General features: G+C 47.9%; 5 protein-coding genes across 5 annotated transcripts; 2 read left to right on the forward strand and 3 right to left on the reverse strand.

The window, feature by feature from the left end:
- Positions 1-121: 121 nt before the first annotated feature.
- EDB91DRAFT_1247976 (WD40-repeat-containing domain protein) lies at positions 122-986 on the reverse strand (the record flags this gene model as incomplete). The annotated part of the gene is made up of 5 exons (XM_041322872.1): positions 122-256; positions 314-382; positions 431-469; positions 518-544; positions 606-986. 5 exons carry the CDS (start codon positions 984-986, stop codon positions 122-124), a joined length of 651 nt encoding a protein of 216 aa, XP_041177551.1.
- A 1,197-nt stretch (positions 987-2,183) lies between these two features.
- EDB91DRAFT_1247977 (MFS general substrate transporter) lies at positions 2,184-4,128 on the reverse strand (the record flags this gene model as incomplete). Its single annotated transcript, XM_041322873.1, has 12 exons — positions 2,184-2,263; positions 2,313-2,500; positions 2,549-2,657; positions 2,710-2,841; positions 2,909-3,035; positions 3,086-3,149; positions 3,199-3,521; positions 3,569-3,590; positions 3,657-3,712; positions 3,765-3,789; positions 3,844-3,867; positions 3,929-4,128. The coding sequence occupies 12 exons, from the start codon at positions 4,126-4,128 to the stop codon at positions 2,184-2,186; spliced, it is 1,350 nt and encodes a 449-aa protein (XP_041177552.1).
- Positions 4,129-5,697: 1,569 nt separating this feature from the next.
- EDB91DRAFT_1081715 (uncharacterized protein) lies at positions 5,698-6,872 on the forward strand (the record flags this gene model as incomplete). Its single annotated transcript, XM_041315407.1, has 4 exons — positions 5,698-5,812; positions 6,038-6,295; positions 6,468-6,765; positions 6,815-6,872. The coding sequence occupies 4 exons, from the start codon at positions 5,698-5,700 to the stop codon at positions 6,870-6,872; spliced, it is 729 nt and encodes a 242-aa protein (XP_041177553.1).
- A 488-nt stretch (positions 6,873-7,360) lies between these two features.
- Positions 7,361-9,739, reverse strand: EDB91DRAFT_328480 (MFS general substrate transporter). The gene is made up of 13 exons (XM_041326874.1): positions 9,605-9,739; positions 9,339-9,546; positions 9,260-9,283; positions 9,184-9,208; positions 9,074-9,129; positions 8,986-9,007; positions 8,616-8,938; positions 8,503-8,566; positions 8,324-8,450; positions 8,135-8,266; positions 7,975-8,083; positions 7,739-7,926; positions 7,361-7,689 (listed from the first exon to the last, which is right to left on the reverse strand). The coding sequence occupies exons 2-13, from the start codon at positions 9,536-9,538 to the stop codon at positions 7,610-7,612; spliced, it is 1,350 nt and encodes a 449-aa protein (XP_041177554.1). The 5' UTR covers positions 9,539-9,546; positions 9,605-9,739; the 3' UTR covers positions 7,361-7,609.
- A 2,966-nt stretch (positions 9,740-12,705) lies between these two features.
- Positions 12,706-15,113, forward strand: EDB91DRAFT_328447 (uncharacterized protein). Its single transcript, XM_041326873.1, has 5 exons — positions 12,706-13,783; positions 13,833-13,898; positions 13,949-14,239; positions 14,293-14,469; positions 14,520-15,113. Exons 1-5 carry the CDS (start codon positions 12,883-12,885, stop codon positions 14,903-14,905), a joined length of 1,821 nt encoding a protein of 606 aa, XP_041177555.1. The 5' UTR covers positions 12,706-12,882; the 3' UTR covers positions 14,906-15,113.
- The last annotated feature ends 438 nt before the right edge of the window (positions 15,114-15,551 follow it).

Here is a 15,551-nt window from a genome sequence, read left to right on the forward strand (position 1 = left end):
TGTGGGTACAGCCCCCATGGACCTATTTCTGTATCTTACAGCAAAGAAATAAGTTTTCATCGGGAATCTGGATATCTTGAACAATTGCTTACATAGTGCCATGGATGCACCTACGAATTCGCTAAAAACTACCGATATCATTTCGACGACGAAATAGTGGTAGCCTGTCCAAGAAACTACGCTTGGATGAGGGAGGTGACGGGCTAGGAACGATTTCGGAAGACTCGACGGGGTGAATTAATTTCCTCGGTGCACCCTATTAAGACGATGATATTTTAAGCGTTCGACATTTGGACCATACGCTGGCACTCACCTCAGGGGGATCGTTGATCTCTTCGCTGTGCCAATTAAATGCCGAAGGAACATTCAGGTCGGGTGGAACCTGCGAGAGTCAAATCAGAAATATTACGCTATGGTACGATAGACATACTCCATTCTGAAGCGCCAGCGGGGGAAGGAAGCCAGCAACCTGTAGGTGGTTATGAGTATTGAAGATATAAGCAATACGATGTTCTACCTCCTGTATCAAGAGTTCGTTAAGAATCTAAAATAATGCCGCGTCAGCTACTTCAAACAATTAAGCGCATAGTGCAAGTAGCTCTTACATCTTCGTCTGAGGGGGCCAACGGCAACTCCGGAGCTTCTTCACAGGTATCGGTGATACCAGCCTCTGGTTTAGTGTATGGCTCGATATCCCACAGGTACACCTTGGTGTCTTTCCCGCCACATGCGACACGCTTGCGATCAGGAGAAAATGTGACGCAATAGAGTTCATCGGCGTGCTCAAAGGGTGGGCTGACTGCTTCATAAGTACGTACGCTCCATAGGCGAACGGTACAGTCAGACGACGCGCTTGCGATGAAACGGCCATCAAAAGAGATTGCGATAGCGTGGACTGTGTTGGTGTGTCCCTGGAGGAGAGCGACTTGGACCCCGGTCCCTGACGACCAGACCCGGATCGTCCCATCTCGAGAACCCGAGAACATTTGTTCTCCATTTCTTGACCAACACACGCTTGTCACTGCATCACCAGGTCCTCCTACGTCTAGGGGAAACCTCCCTAGACCACTCCCTTCTGGCAATCGTATTACGTTTGTCTCTCTGGGGTGGGTGGGAGTAGGCCGTGCTGGCGGAGGGATAGCAGTCCGACGTGGTTGGTCTTCGGTAGTTCTCAGTCGTCTTGATCTTCTCAATCTTGCTCGTTCCATTGTTGGGGTCTCTTGGGGAGTCTACTGGCAATCGACCGCCCGTGCTATAAGACACCCATCCGATCAGCATGGGCGGCATATAGGGGTGCCTAGTTTGGGGTGCCCCTCCCACGTTCCCAACTTTCCAACACGCACAGTATGCATTGTATGCCTGCACGAATCTGCATCGCCTCTACACGTGTTGATACATCATGGCTGCCTTGCGCCCTATGAATGATGCTATCTGTGTCAGTGTCTCGGATCCACTGTCCTCTTCGAATTCTGGAACGATGTAAAGCTGTAAAACTTGCTGTAAAACAATAATTGCTGTGCTCGAACCAGCGTTGGTCACGTGCAGACAGATCTCCGAATCTTCCCGGGCCCATCATTATAGTTTTTCTAGACTCTACAGCAACGGCTACTCAGACTTCTCCATCAAGCAGGCGTGGTAAACGCGGCCGAAACAGAGGCCAGTGGTCTGAACCAAATATTTTGCAATTGGGTTCATGATGGTTTTACTTGTTTTAAACTTTGACCTGAGTACCTTGAGACTAGTCAGTGGTCACAGTGAGGGCCTCAGACGACTGTGAAGTTCCTTGATGTACATTCCTGACATATGATCCCGCACAATGACTATGAATCGTTGATACCATTGATGATGGAGGACACGCCAATTCAAAATCACAGCGTGGTTACACTGACTGGATGGGGTGATCGCCAACTGTACGTTCGGGGAATGCACGGAAAGATGATGTGGTATGTGCATATATATCTGGTTTTACATGCTGACACCCCCTTGTCCCAAAGGCGGCTGTCGGGCTCAAAAATTCTCATATTCGTATCTGCAATCGCCTTCACGGCACACTAAACAGCCTGAGGACACGTAGCGTCGTCGTTTGTGCTCGGCGCTATCCATAATTTATGCCGATAAACTATTTTTGCAACGGAACCCTTGTTCTATAACACAGCGCTTCATTCGTTTTACTGAATGTATCATCAACACTTCTCCTGTAGACTTTCGAGGTGCAGGTATCGCGCCCAAAGTAGCAATACCACAGCACACATAATGATGCTACCTGGAAAAGATCAACGCGCACGCAAAGGCCGCGCAAATGATAAACGTACCTGCATAATAACCGGCTTCGACAAACCCTCCTGATGCAGTACTGATGGCGCCTGATATTGGAGGACCTGCAATGGCTCCAAATGCAGCAAGGGACATGAACATTCCCACTCGGCGCCCCGAGTCTTCGATCTCTCCCATTGCCACGGCAACTACAGTGAATAGAGATACATATCCTCCTGTAGAGAAGCTAGATGCGGTGAGTTGGCAGCTGGTTATGAACAAATGCCGATCATACCCGTAGATGGAGGATATTACAATGAGTTGGGTTTCATTTTTAGCAAATGGCCAGGTGAAAGTGACAATTCCCGCTACAGCAGTGAAAGCTGCCATGGTGTTGAGTGCGCCTGTCAAAACATCAAGTTCCTTTAGTCGACAGGTATCGAAATCGAGACATACCAACTTTGTCTCCAATCAGGCCAGCCGTCAGACGTCCAAATATAGATGAAGCATTGGCAATCGCAAGAATATAGAATGAATAGTCTTTGGAGACACCCATTGCGACGGCGCTCACAGAGATATATGTTAGCTCTAGCGAAGCCAATTCAGAATATCAGAAAATGACAGAGACAATTGTCAGTGATTATTACGAACATACCTGTATAAAGTCCTAAAAATACCATTATCCCTGAAATGCAAAATATGGAATATGCCGTGTTGCGGAATACTTCGAGATTGAAGAGCCCTCCACGAACATTGGCGGGTGGAAGCCGTCGTTTTAGCAACTTCGGGATAATACGTTAGTGAAGAGTCGTCACAGGTGCTGACGACATACTGTGTTGCTCACCCCTAGGGTAGCAATCAGAATAAATCCAAATACACGGACGGTCCATTTGAATCTGAAAGTATATAAGCGGGGATGAGTTATCTATGATCTGCCGAACGAACCCGATTAATGGAATCAAATTTTGTGCCATTACAGGGAACATTGTGCTGCCGCACGAAGCCCCAATGGCAGTGAGCGACAAAGCAAGGCCACGTTTCTTGTAGAACCAATGCGAGACGACGACAAGCGCGGGGCCGACCATGATACCACAACATATTCCAAAAACGAGACCTTGTACGAGAAAGAACTGCCAGTATTGTGTGCATTCCGCGATGAGGAAGGTGCACACAACAATGGCGCAGCTACAGGCGAAGCATGGTATCTTGAAGTATCCTAGGTCAAACAGTCGTCCTGTCACAAGCGCTGGAAGGTATACTAGCGCGTACTAGTAAGAGAGGTGAGCTACGTAGGTTTACTGAGAATTAGCCATACCTGCGTAGAACCGATCCATGCTCTGGAGAATGTAAAAATGTAGGATAGATCAGTTACAATATTGCATCAAACAAATCCAGCACCTTACATCGTTGAAGGGGAAATGTGACGTAGTAATTTTTCCTCGTAATACGCTTGGAAGAACTGAAAGGGGAGAATTGTAAGATCTGGAAATACATCAACAAACCTTACGTACGCCCCATGCGTTGGATAAACCAACTCTGGTGAAATGTCTCGAGTTTATTGAACAGGGGGAAGAAACTGAGAAAGCTCACGTAGAAAATAAAATCAAACTGGCACTGTAATGTGAAGACATCAGCGACTATTTCAAAGAAGTATTAAATGTAGCCAAGTACTCACGCAACAACAACCAGCCACGCAGTCAACCCTCCATCTGGTGCTTCACCAAGATGTATGACAGGCTTCTCGGGAGCCTGTTCATTCGGTGTTTTCTGGTCGTCTGGAGGGGCTGCTCTTGTCTTACACCCGCCGTGAGACAAGGCTTCAGACATAAAATCAGTGCCCGTCGAAGCCTCCATACTTCGGTACTTCTCAGACATAGCTTCTCCTGCCAATACACAAAGAAGAGGTCAGAATCAATAAAGAGTGGGGGGAAACAGTGCGACTACTGGCATGTCCAAGTCATTCTGCCCACATTTTGTAAAGATGAATAATCATCCCGCTTGGTGCTTCCTGGAGCTATCTTCAAATCTCGCTGAGAGCCAGTATTCCGTTCGACCACTCATATGGGTCGAAACTACGGCAACGCGCAAAATACACGCACAAAAAATAGTAATGGACTTGACGCAAATCAGTTGACCGCAACGGGACTAAGCGGAACTAGTAGACTAGCGCACTTGGAGTTGCACATCGAATCAAGAGTGATCTGAATTCAAATGAAATGCCGAACATGAGTTTCTGGGACCACGAGCTGTTAATGATGATGCAATGGTGGTGGTGGTCAAAAAGTCCGGGACCTCGGGTTATCGGCCTTTCGTTCACCCCTAGGGCCCGAGCCGTTGATGGTTAAACGTTGAGGCGCCCCCTGTGTCCAAGTGCGGATCATGTACATCTGCATTTATTCTGAAAAGCACCAGGATTTGAAATCGGCAAGTCAGTGATCAGCGGTGCTACGGGATCTAAGACCTAACGTCGCAGTATAACCCTGATGCTCAATTTGCACCGAGACATTGATTCGCGGAGTTGTGGATTCTCGATGCAGCCTGCAGGTCGGCGTCGTCTCGATGTCCAATAGAGCGAGGGCGTGGCTAAGGTCTTAGGGCTAGTTAGGTGAGTGTAAATTCAGGACATGAGATATCTCTTTCTTTCTGGTTTAGGTATTGAGCAACGCCGAGTGAGATATGTTCGGAGCCCGAGGTTATGTCGGTGGAGTAGCAAGTCCCCTCTCGAAATATTTCGTGTCGTCACACTGATGGAATTCCAGTGACAATTACACTGATAAAAAACCAAGAATAAGTACTTAACTTGACATGTATGTATACTTACCGAGACGCTCATCTTTGGGTGATTCAGAATCAGTGTGACTACACTGCGACTGGATGAGGCGATATCAAACTGCACGTGAAGGTGGTGTGGTGTGGGCACAAATATTACACAGTACTGAGCGCTCACTGATGTCCTTGCAAGCGATTTCCATAGTCGAAGGACTCATAGTAGTCAGCGAGGTCATATCGATCCCGAGAAGCGTTCATCGTTACACGAAAATAGGGTCTGGGTATCTGACGCTGTCGGACGTCAAATCTACATAAACGTTCGTTTAGATAGAACAAACTCGAGTCGGGCGACAACAACTGGAATTCAAACTCAGCTGCTCAAGTTGCATGTTCAGCTTGTGTTCAGCTCTTCATTCGTCTATGGTCTGTCTAGGGAAGACTAGAGTTACAGTCTTATTACTCGGCACCAGAGTCAGTGCCGCATCACTCTCACAAGCAGGTGCTGAAAAAATGATAAGTAGAAGTTGTCATACATCCGCCACGGTTCTGCCGAGAATCCTCTTCAGTGATGACGGACTGTATACAAGCGGGAGATATACAAGTAACGAGATCAACAGTCAGTTTTTTTTTTTTCAATATTGTCTGTTGATTGCTGCTTCGTACTGATAGGCCGCTATGTATTTACTCGTTGTGATCCCTCATTTTAGGAGCAACATTTTAATCGAGACATTTTGCAAGCCGCCTGTCGGGCTCAAAATGTGTGGTATTCGCATCTACAATCGTTCTCACGGTACATCAGGCCTCAGGTCGAAGTCCATAGCACAAATATGACCTCGTAAGACACGAAGACGAAGAGGGGATAGGGAACAACAACTTCACACGTTGCCGCCACAGAACGAAGATCGTCATATCCACAACGTAACGGGGAAGGTTTTATCCTACCGTAGCTTAGTAAGGATAGTGTCGAACCCGGACCCCATGAATTTATTCTCACTTCATCATAGGCATCATGTAGCGTTCGTTGCACCGAACTCCGCCACCGTAATCGTCGCTGCCAAAGCTGTCATCCGCGGGTTTCGCGTCAACGGATCGACGGCCTGTGATCTCCCAACTATATGGAACATTCTGATACAGCAGGGAGCGTCAATGCTGTCGTCGAATTGTTTGACGAAGAAGAGAAGTCTTATCTGCTCGTCTCTCGGAACGGATTTGAAATTGAGGTGTTCTGACTCGTGTTTGTATTGCGGTGAATCTGATGGCGAGATCCCCGACAGTCAGTAGACGGATGGCTGCTACTCCCACGAACCAAGAGTCGGGACTCCGTCTACTGTGCTAGTACCTCCGGCATTTCCGAGGCGCCAAACATCGTAACCTAGGAACGGTATCTGGCTTTGCCTGTATGGTATCTGGTTCCGTCTTAAACTTGAAACACGCTACTGCCACAGGGTCTTCTTCCCAATCTCCGTCACAGGTGTGGGGTGGCGTTGCATCGACCTCTTCCGCTCCCACTCCAACTAACATCGGCGGAACATCCTGTGGACGTCTGGTTTTCTACTTTATGGGTGTCGACATCGGTACCAGCCCCTCTGCACTACAGCAAGGCGCTGCCGCGAAGAAAAGTATGCCACCGCCATCGCTTATATCTGCTGCATTCCCAGAATTACCCTCGTCTTGTAACTCTCACTCGAAAGGGTTAAAGGGAATCGGTCCCTTCGAGACATTCTCTGGGAAACTTCTCCGACCGTCAGTGCTTGTGTTCTCAGAAAGGTTGAAGATATGTCTGGTGGAAAAGGAAGAAGGGGAAGCAGAAGCAGAAGCAGAAGCTTTATCTTCCCGTGGGCCTCGCCTAAGCAGAGGTCTCTTGCATTCATTCTAGCCGAGGGGACATACATGTGCCGTTTACCAATATTTGGCTGCAGTGTTCATGATTTACTGCAGAGCATGAGCAGTGAGCCTACAATGTAATAGTTTATTCCCGATGGTAATGTACTATCGTCACTTCGTGTGTGTCATTTGACCGTGCCAATCAGTAATGCCGACTGCGTAAGTCTACTGAGAACTGGGTCAGAGAGTGGGAATCAATGGCTTCGAGTTGTGCCGCACTTGTGTGAAACTTCAGCTGGTATATACATACCCTCAAAGACTTCGTGCTTCCCTGAATCTCGATTATATCATAATGCTGTTCTAGACATATTTGACGGCGAGTTCCACTGGGGGCTCGCAGGTTGTTTCACCAGTCACGCTGTCGTGGACGATGCGAATTACGATCCATGGATAAGTGATCTGCAGACTCGGAGGACTCGGAAGTCTTGATCTGACTACTTACATATACTTCGCCCAGAATTATCTAGTACTCCGCCGTTCAGTACTCAGTGGCTAAGTAGGTCCTTGAATAATAGTAGTCCCTACATAGTAAGCTTGTGAGCCACTGTACTGCCTTGTGAGTTGCATATAAGTACACTAAATATGTCACGTAGTATCGTCGGTTGTGCTCTGCACCATCTATAAATTATGCCGATGGTCCCTTTTTGTAAAGGAACCTTTGTTCCATAACACGGCTGAGTCATTCGTTTTACTGAATGGATCATCAACACTTCTCCTGTAGACTTTCGAGGTGCAGGTATCGCGCCCAAAGTAGCAATACCACAGCACACATAATGATGCTACCTGGAAAAGATCAACACTCACGCAAAGACTGTACAAATAGCAAACGTACCTGCATAATAACCGGCTTCGACAAACCCTCCTGATGCAGTACTGATGGCGCCTGATATTGGAGGACCTGCAATGGCTCCAAAGGCAGAAATGGACATGAACATTCCCACTCGGCGCCCAGCGTCTTCAATCTTTCCCATTTCCACGGCAACTATAGTGAATAGAGATACATATCCTCCTGTGGAGAAGCTGGATGGAGTAAGTTGGCAGCCAGTCATGAACACGTGCCGCACATACCCGTAGATGGAGGATATTACAATGAGCTGGGTTTCATTTCTAGCAAATGGCCAGGCAAATGTTGCAATTCCAGCAGCAGCAGTGAAAGCTGCCATGGTGTTGAGTGCGCCTGTCAGAGTATCAAGCTATCTTCCTTTAGTCCACTGATATTGAGACATACCGACTTTATCTGCCATTAGGCCAGACGTCACACGTCCAAACGTAGATGAGGCATTGGCGATCGCGAGAATATAGAATGAAAAGTCTTTGGAAACGCCAATTGCAATGGCGCTCACGGAGATATATGTTAGTTCTGGCGGAACCAATTCAGAATATCAGAAAGCCACCGTGGTAATTGTCACGAACATACCTGTATAAAGTCCCCAAAATACCATTATTCCAGAAATGCAATATATGGAATATGCCATGTTGCGGAATACTTTGAGATTAAAGAGTCCCCCATGAACATTGACGGGCGGAAGCCGCCGTTTTAGTAACTTCGGGAAAATACATTGGTGAAAGAGTCATCCACAGGTGCTGATGACATACTATGTTGCCCACTCCTAGAGTAGCGATCAGAATAAACCCAAATACACGGACGGTCCATTTAAATCTGAAGGCGTATAAGCGAACATAGATTGTCTATGATCGGTCGAACGAACCCGATCAACGGAATCAATTTTTGTGCCGTTACAGGGAACACGGTGCTGCCACACGACGCCCCAATGGCAGTAAGCGACAAAGCAAGGCCACGTTTCTTGTGGAACCAATGCGAGACGACGACAAGCGCGGGGCCAACTATGATTCCGCAACACATTCCAAAAACGAGACCTTGTACGAGAAAGAACTGCCAGTACTGTGTGCATTCCGCGATGAGGAAGGTGCACACAACAATGACGCAGCTACAGGTGAAGCACGGTATCTTGAAGTATCCCAGGTCAAACAGTCGTCCCGTCGCAAGCGCTGGAAGGTAGATGAGCGCGTACTAGCAGGACTGGTTAGCTACAGAAGTCTACTGAGAATTAGTCATACCTGCGTAGAACCGATCCATGCTCTGGAGAATGTAAAAATATAGGATAGATCAGTTACAAGGTTCCATCAAACAAATCCAGCACCTTACATTGTTGAAGGGGAAGTGTGACGTAGTAAATTTTCCTCGTAATACGCTTGGAAGACCTGAAAGCGGGGATTTGCATGATCTGCGAATACATAGTGACCAACCTTACTTACACCCCATGCATTAGATAAACCAAATCTAGTGGAATGTCTTGAGCTTAACTGAGGGGAAGAAACTGAGAAAACTCACGTAGAAAATAGAAGCAAATTGGCACTACGAAGACGTCAGCGACCAATTCAAAGAATTAAACATGCAACCTAATACTCACGCAACAACGACCAGCCATGCAGTCAGTCCTCCATCTGGTGCATCACCAAGATGTATGACAGCCCTCTCAGAAGGCCGTCCATTTAGTATTTCCTGGTGGCCTGGAGGGGCTGCTCTTGTCTTATACCCATCGGAAGACAAGGCTTCAGGCGCAAAGTCTGTGCCCTTCAAAGCCTCTGCACTTCGGTACTTCTCGAACATAGCGTGTCCTGACGATGCACAAAGAAGATGTCAGAATCAATAAAGAGTGGGGGGAAACTGAGCGACAACTGGTATGTCCAAGTCATTTTGCCTACATTATGTATAGATGTATTCTCTGGCTTCTTGCTTCGTGGAGATATTTTCAAAGTCTCGCCGAGAGCCAGTATTCGTCCACCCATATGGGTCAAACCTAACCTAAGACTCCAACAGCTAGCAGATCGTAATATGATGTCAGTAAGTACATAAGGTGCAAAATCCACGCGCCAAAAATAGTAATGGACTGGATGCAAATCAGGCAGACTAGCGCACTTGAAGTGTATCTATGCAACCAATAGTGATCTGGATTCAAATGAAATGCCGCACATGAATTCTGAGACCCCGGGCCGTTGATGGCGGCGGCGGTGGTACGTAGTTAGAAGGTCTGGAACCCCTGAGCTGTTCATAGTTGGCCCGGCCCCTGCCATATCCAAGTACGGAGAAAGTGCCATCTGCATCATTCTGAAACGCGTCAGGATCTGAAATCGGCAAGTGAGCAATCAGAATTCAGAAGATCTGAGACCTAGCGAAGTAGCACTTCACATTGTAGGCCTGATGAAGTTCCACTTGCACCGAGATATTGATTCACGGAATTGTATATTCTCGGCAGGTCAGTGTCGTCTCGACGTCCATGCATGTAATGGAGTCAGGGCATGGCCAGGGACGTAGGGCTAACCTGGCAAAGAGGTTCCTTCTTTCTTGTTTAGGTAACGATGAGTTAAGGCCATGTTGGTGGGAGCGCTAGTTCGAATTCTTGCGTGTCTGAATTCCAGCTGCAAATTACACAGGTAAGAAAAAAAAGTAACTTGACATGTATGTATACTTACACCACTCGTGCCCGCCTTCGCCTGCATGGATGTTGCGACGAGTACTTCGTATCAACACGGGCCGGAAAAAGAAGATGGCAGCTTGATGGCGGAAAATAAGGTATTCTGATCAAGGTTTGGTCGTAACACTTCTTCGACGGTCTTTCACACATTCCGCGGAAAGGAAACACGATGTCAAAACGATTACCTACGCATAAGCAGCGAAAGCATGAACACAGGTGGTCTTCAATCAGGAGTGCGTAAGCGGGAAATCTCCGGCGAACTGACATCCTCTGCCCAGCGTAGCTCGTGAGATGAGTTCGAAGAGATGAATGTTGAAAATAGATGGTAGTAGGGTGATATTATTATTTAGAGTTGAATCAGCCACAATAGCGAGTGACACTATATCGACAGCAGCATAGATGAGGGTCAGAACTCCTGCTGAAAGAGATCGAGTCACCATGTCAGATTAGGAGGGCTGTGCATGAACGCAGGAATTGCAATTGCAAAGACAGAACTTGTATCCTGTGATGCATGCAGGGTCAAACGATGATTGAGGTTTGGAGATGAGCTCACAGCGCCTTCCGGGGAATCGCATTGCTGGGCATTCGACCAGGCAGTACCAAAAGAAGCCATCGGTAATCCCATGTCACACAGAGTTGACATGTAGATAGGGATTTTGACAGCCGAGGATAAGCGCCTACAGATGAAAAAGGGCGCATGCAAAACGTGCGAAAACCATGAATCTGTTCCATTTGACGCCCAATTGATCGGTAAATTCTTCCAGTGCGGCTGAAAGGCCATTTGGTCCACAGAAACCCGAGAAAGTGCATTTCCGCGCGCTTCTAGAGAGCCGGGAAGTTGGTTGACAAATTGTGCTCGAGCTAAGAGAAGGGAAATTAAAAGGGAGTTGGAAAAGGGAGTTGGATAATGAAGGTGAAACTGACCGAATGTCTGCATGAACCATGAACGTCCTTACTTGTGTGAATAGAAAGCACTGGCATGGCAATTATCGCGCATGTGACAGTATCAGCCTGGAGTAAAAGTCACATCTCACTGGACCAATCAACGCCATCAAGTTCGACGGGTCAGTCGCATTATAGAGTGAAAGCAAGGTGTCTGTCATTCTGGATTCTAGAATATGTTGTCGAGCCACGGAAGTGTATAAATCAACTTGAAGGTCACCTTAAACCCTCTCGAACCAGTGCAAGATGGCCTCACACGAGAGAAGCTCACAGTGGGACCTGAGCAGGAGTTAGTGAAACTTAGTATGCATACACTATGCGATGCAATATTATGTCCTGACTTTGGGAAGTAGATGGATGACGTTACTGACGTACATGTAGCGGAGATTCACTTCCAAGGGCCACTCTTCTGTGCGATACATTGCAGAATGAAGAGGTAAGTCCTAACGTGGAACTTTGTATCAGAGAAATACAATAGAAGAAAAATACTTCCTCAAGATGGGCGACTCACCATAATTCATAGATGAGCGCGGTTGCTTTCAGGGAAGACGTAGTAAGCCATGCTCACTTCGTGAACTTTACCACTCCAGCTGGTACACAAGGCAATTGAAGTTGCCGAACCTGAAAACCAAACCAGACTGAGTCTTCAAGGCGACGAATGAGATTCAACGCTTCTCCGCGTTGCTCATACACTGTCACCTGCGGAGCAACAATGAACGTCAGAGTTGTCTCACCCTGGATATCAGGTTCATTTACCAAACTTACATTGGTGCTCGTACTGCGCGCTATATGGGTCGCGGCTAATACGACAACAGAACTGCAAGACTAATTCTTGAAGAGCGCATTTGCAGAGAAAAATCGGCTGTGTTCTCGTGCCCATCACGCCGATTATCAGCTCAATCATCTCGGAAAGCGACGCGGAAAGGGAACAACGACGCGGAGTGGCAAAGGCATGTGGAAAATAGATGCATCAAAGATGGAGAAGACATAAGCAAAAAAAAGATAACCGATCGAAGAATAGCTTGAAAAACAAATTGAACTTTTCAACGAACTTCAAGATATTGTTCGACTATTACAACGTTGCAGCGCTGAACAGTAAGTACTATAGCTAATACTAGAGTACTAATGAGAGACAAGGTGCTAGGCAGCCATGGACTTGGTTTGTTTGGCAACAGCTTCTGATCCAAACAAACGCCTCAGACTCGCGTTGCTGGTCGGTCGTTCTCATCTACATGCTGCACGGCAAGATCTCCAACTTTGCTCTTTTTTTTCAACCCGCTGAGTCTTGCTTTAATGTGGCTGAGTGCTAATTAGCTTATCTTGTCAGCCGCATTCAAAATAAGTATTGCAGGCCGGTTCGAAATCTGTTGAAACGATGGTGAGTATGAGGCTGGCATAGACTGACTTTAGATGTCAGCCCCCAGGATATAAAAACCCGCTCCCGAGAGCTGAAACGCCAGTGGACATCTTTCTTGCTCACTCTCATCGTCCGCATATTTGCATACACGCATATACAGACGATTATCTATCTATCACTATGTCTTCCGACAACCAGTGTTATGTTTGCCGTCCTTGCTTTCCTTCTCGCTCCTCCGCGTTCTCCACGCTCGTCCTCGTCCTTTCGACTCTCAAGGTTGTTATCTTGATCCTGCTCTACTTGTTCGTCATCACCGCTGGGCTGGCATTCGATGTCTACAACTGCCTCTGCAACCCCCCGACTGTTGAGGATCCCACTTCGGTCATCATGCTTCAGGCAGCGGAGGAGGCAGCTTTCCCCTCCAAGGCTGCTTCTATGCCAGCCACATGTACTTTAGTCTCCATACCGTCACGCTTTCCATCGTCTGCATCGTCTCCGGCCGTCCTAGAAGCGTCTCTGGATGGCCCCGGTCTCCTCCCTGAGCCTCGTTTGCAGTGGAGTATCAGCTGTTCGGTTATTAACCCAAGTCTACATCAGACCCCGATCGGCCCTCGTCACCACGTCCACGCACTGTTCTCCGATGCGTGGAACGAGAATGCCGCTCTTCTGAAGCAGCTCCTGCGCGTGCAGGACGCTCTTGACTCCGCGCACGCTGAAATCGATGAGTTTGTGGTCGAGAACGTGACTTTGGCTAACAACATGGACCGACTTACGCGTGACCTGGAAATCGAGCAGGTCCGTCGCGATGAGGCTGACTCTATGTGCCGGGATGCCACTGCCAAGATGTGCTCCCAAAGGTCTATGTTATCCTCTCTGCAATCTGCGAATACTGCGCTTCGTTTCGAGGTCGCGAATCTGAGGGCCGAGCGCGACGAACTCACAGCAGATAGGAAGGACTCATCTGACTTGCAGACCGAACATGATGAAGAAGTCGAAGTGTTGCAAGGAACGCTCATCCGGACAAAGAAGGAGTTGGAAGGAGCTAAGAAGGAGCTCCGGAAGTTGAAGAGGGCGGCTGCAGGTAAGGCTCGTTCGTCATCTTCCTCGCCGTCTTTTGACTCTCCGAACAGGTATTCCAGAGCTGAAGATCATATCTCCGGACGGGAAAGTCATACTCCATGGTAATGCCTCGAGCAGTACGTGTTATCTTGTTCCACCGCAACTGTCCTTGCTGATGACGTTCTAGCTACCGATTCCTTAAGTGAGGACCAGAGTATCGCAATGAGGGAACGCCTCACGCTTGCGTATACTGAGGTCGTAGGTCTCAGAGATCAGTGTGCAGCTTTGCATCGTCGTGCGGACGAAAACGCAGAGTTGCGGGATGACATCAAGCGGCTCCTCTCCCAACGCACACGCCTCTGGGATCAGGTCGAAGCAGCCAACCGAGCCTCCAACAAGCTGGAGGACGAGAACAAGAAATACTTCCGCCAGTATGTGGAGATGAGGGCGGAGCTGACTAAAGTGGAGAAGAGGATTGGTAGGTCGATTATCTCTTTGTTTTGGTTGGCGCTGACTCGACTGCCTGTTAAGGAATCGCCATCTCAGTCATTCAAGAGGAAGCAGAAGAGCCCGAGGTTCCTCCAGCCGTATCTAAAGTTTCCTCGGCTGCTCAGAGCTGTAATTCGGTCTTTGAAGATGACTCTGACGATGAGTCTATCGCTTCCTCGGCCTCCTGCTACTCGATGGCATCAACAGATGACTTTGACTGTAAGCTTTTGTCGGTTTCTGGCATTCTTGATGGTTAACTGTTTTTGTAGTATCGCTGCCTTGCGAGGTCGATACGCCGCATACATCAGTCCCATCCTCACCACGCTCTCCTCCGCTCTCTCCTCCCCCTTCTCCCCCTTTCACGATGCCCTCTTGGGTTCCGCGTTTCAACGCAGAATGCACATATTTTGCATTCGACGTTGAGCCGAACTCACCTCTCGCGGATGCGATTTCCGCATATCCCAGTATCCAGTCTGATGTCTGTCAGCGGCCAGTCATTAATCGTCGTGGTCTCGGTATACCCATCGCTCGTCCCTCCTGGCTATCCGCCAGCTCCGTCGTTATCCCTCTCGAGGAATCAATTGTGAAACGGAAGCTAGGTCTGGATCAGGACGACGCGATACCAAAGACTCGTCGTAAGCACGAAGACTCTTGATGCATCAAGTTTTCAGAGCTCGCGTTTCAGTTTCAGTGCGTCTCGTTTGCAGAGTTCTTCTTTCTCCTTCTTTCTCCCTTTTCCTTCTTTCCTTCTCTCCTTTTCTCCTTTTCCCCCTATCCTTCTCTCCTTTCCTCTTTCTTTTCCTTCTTTCCTTCTTCCCTTTTTTCCCTATCCTTCTTTTCCGTTTCATGTCTGCGTCTCGGTTTCAGTGTTCGCGATTCGGTTGCAGGATTTGCGTTTTAGTTACAAGCTTTTCCTTTGGACTGCGGTGGTCCTGGTTTCGGTTGCATCATTCCGCTGCGACGCCTTCCCTCAGGGATCCTGATGAGGTGATGTATTTCCTGGGGTTTTGTCGCTGCCTGTATTCTGCTTCCAAGATTGCCCTTTTAGGGCACGGGAAACTCTACGGGCGGTTATGTTTCTCTTGGACGTGCGGATCTCTCGGACTGGAATCTTCTAGTGATGGCGTTTAGGCGGATCGTGTATTCCGCCTCCTCGTTGCTGTATATATTGGAATTGTTATGAATTAAATCACTCTTTTTTGCGACAAATGATACTCGTATTTGAGAATGATATTTAATACCTAGATAAGTCTAAGCAAGGGGCCATCAGCGCAGATTAGTTATCTCTTATGTACGCCAGC

The sequence above is a fragment of the Suillus paluster genome (assembly GCF_016628075.1).
Source record: "Suillus paluster strain FC165 chromosome Unknown EDB91scaffold_23, whole genome shotgun sequence".
In the NCBI taxonomy this organism is placed as follows: domain Eukaryota; kingdom Fungi; phylum Basidiomycota; class Agaricomycetes; order Boletales; family Suillaceae; genus Suillus; species Suillus paluster.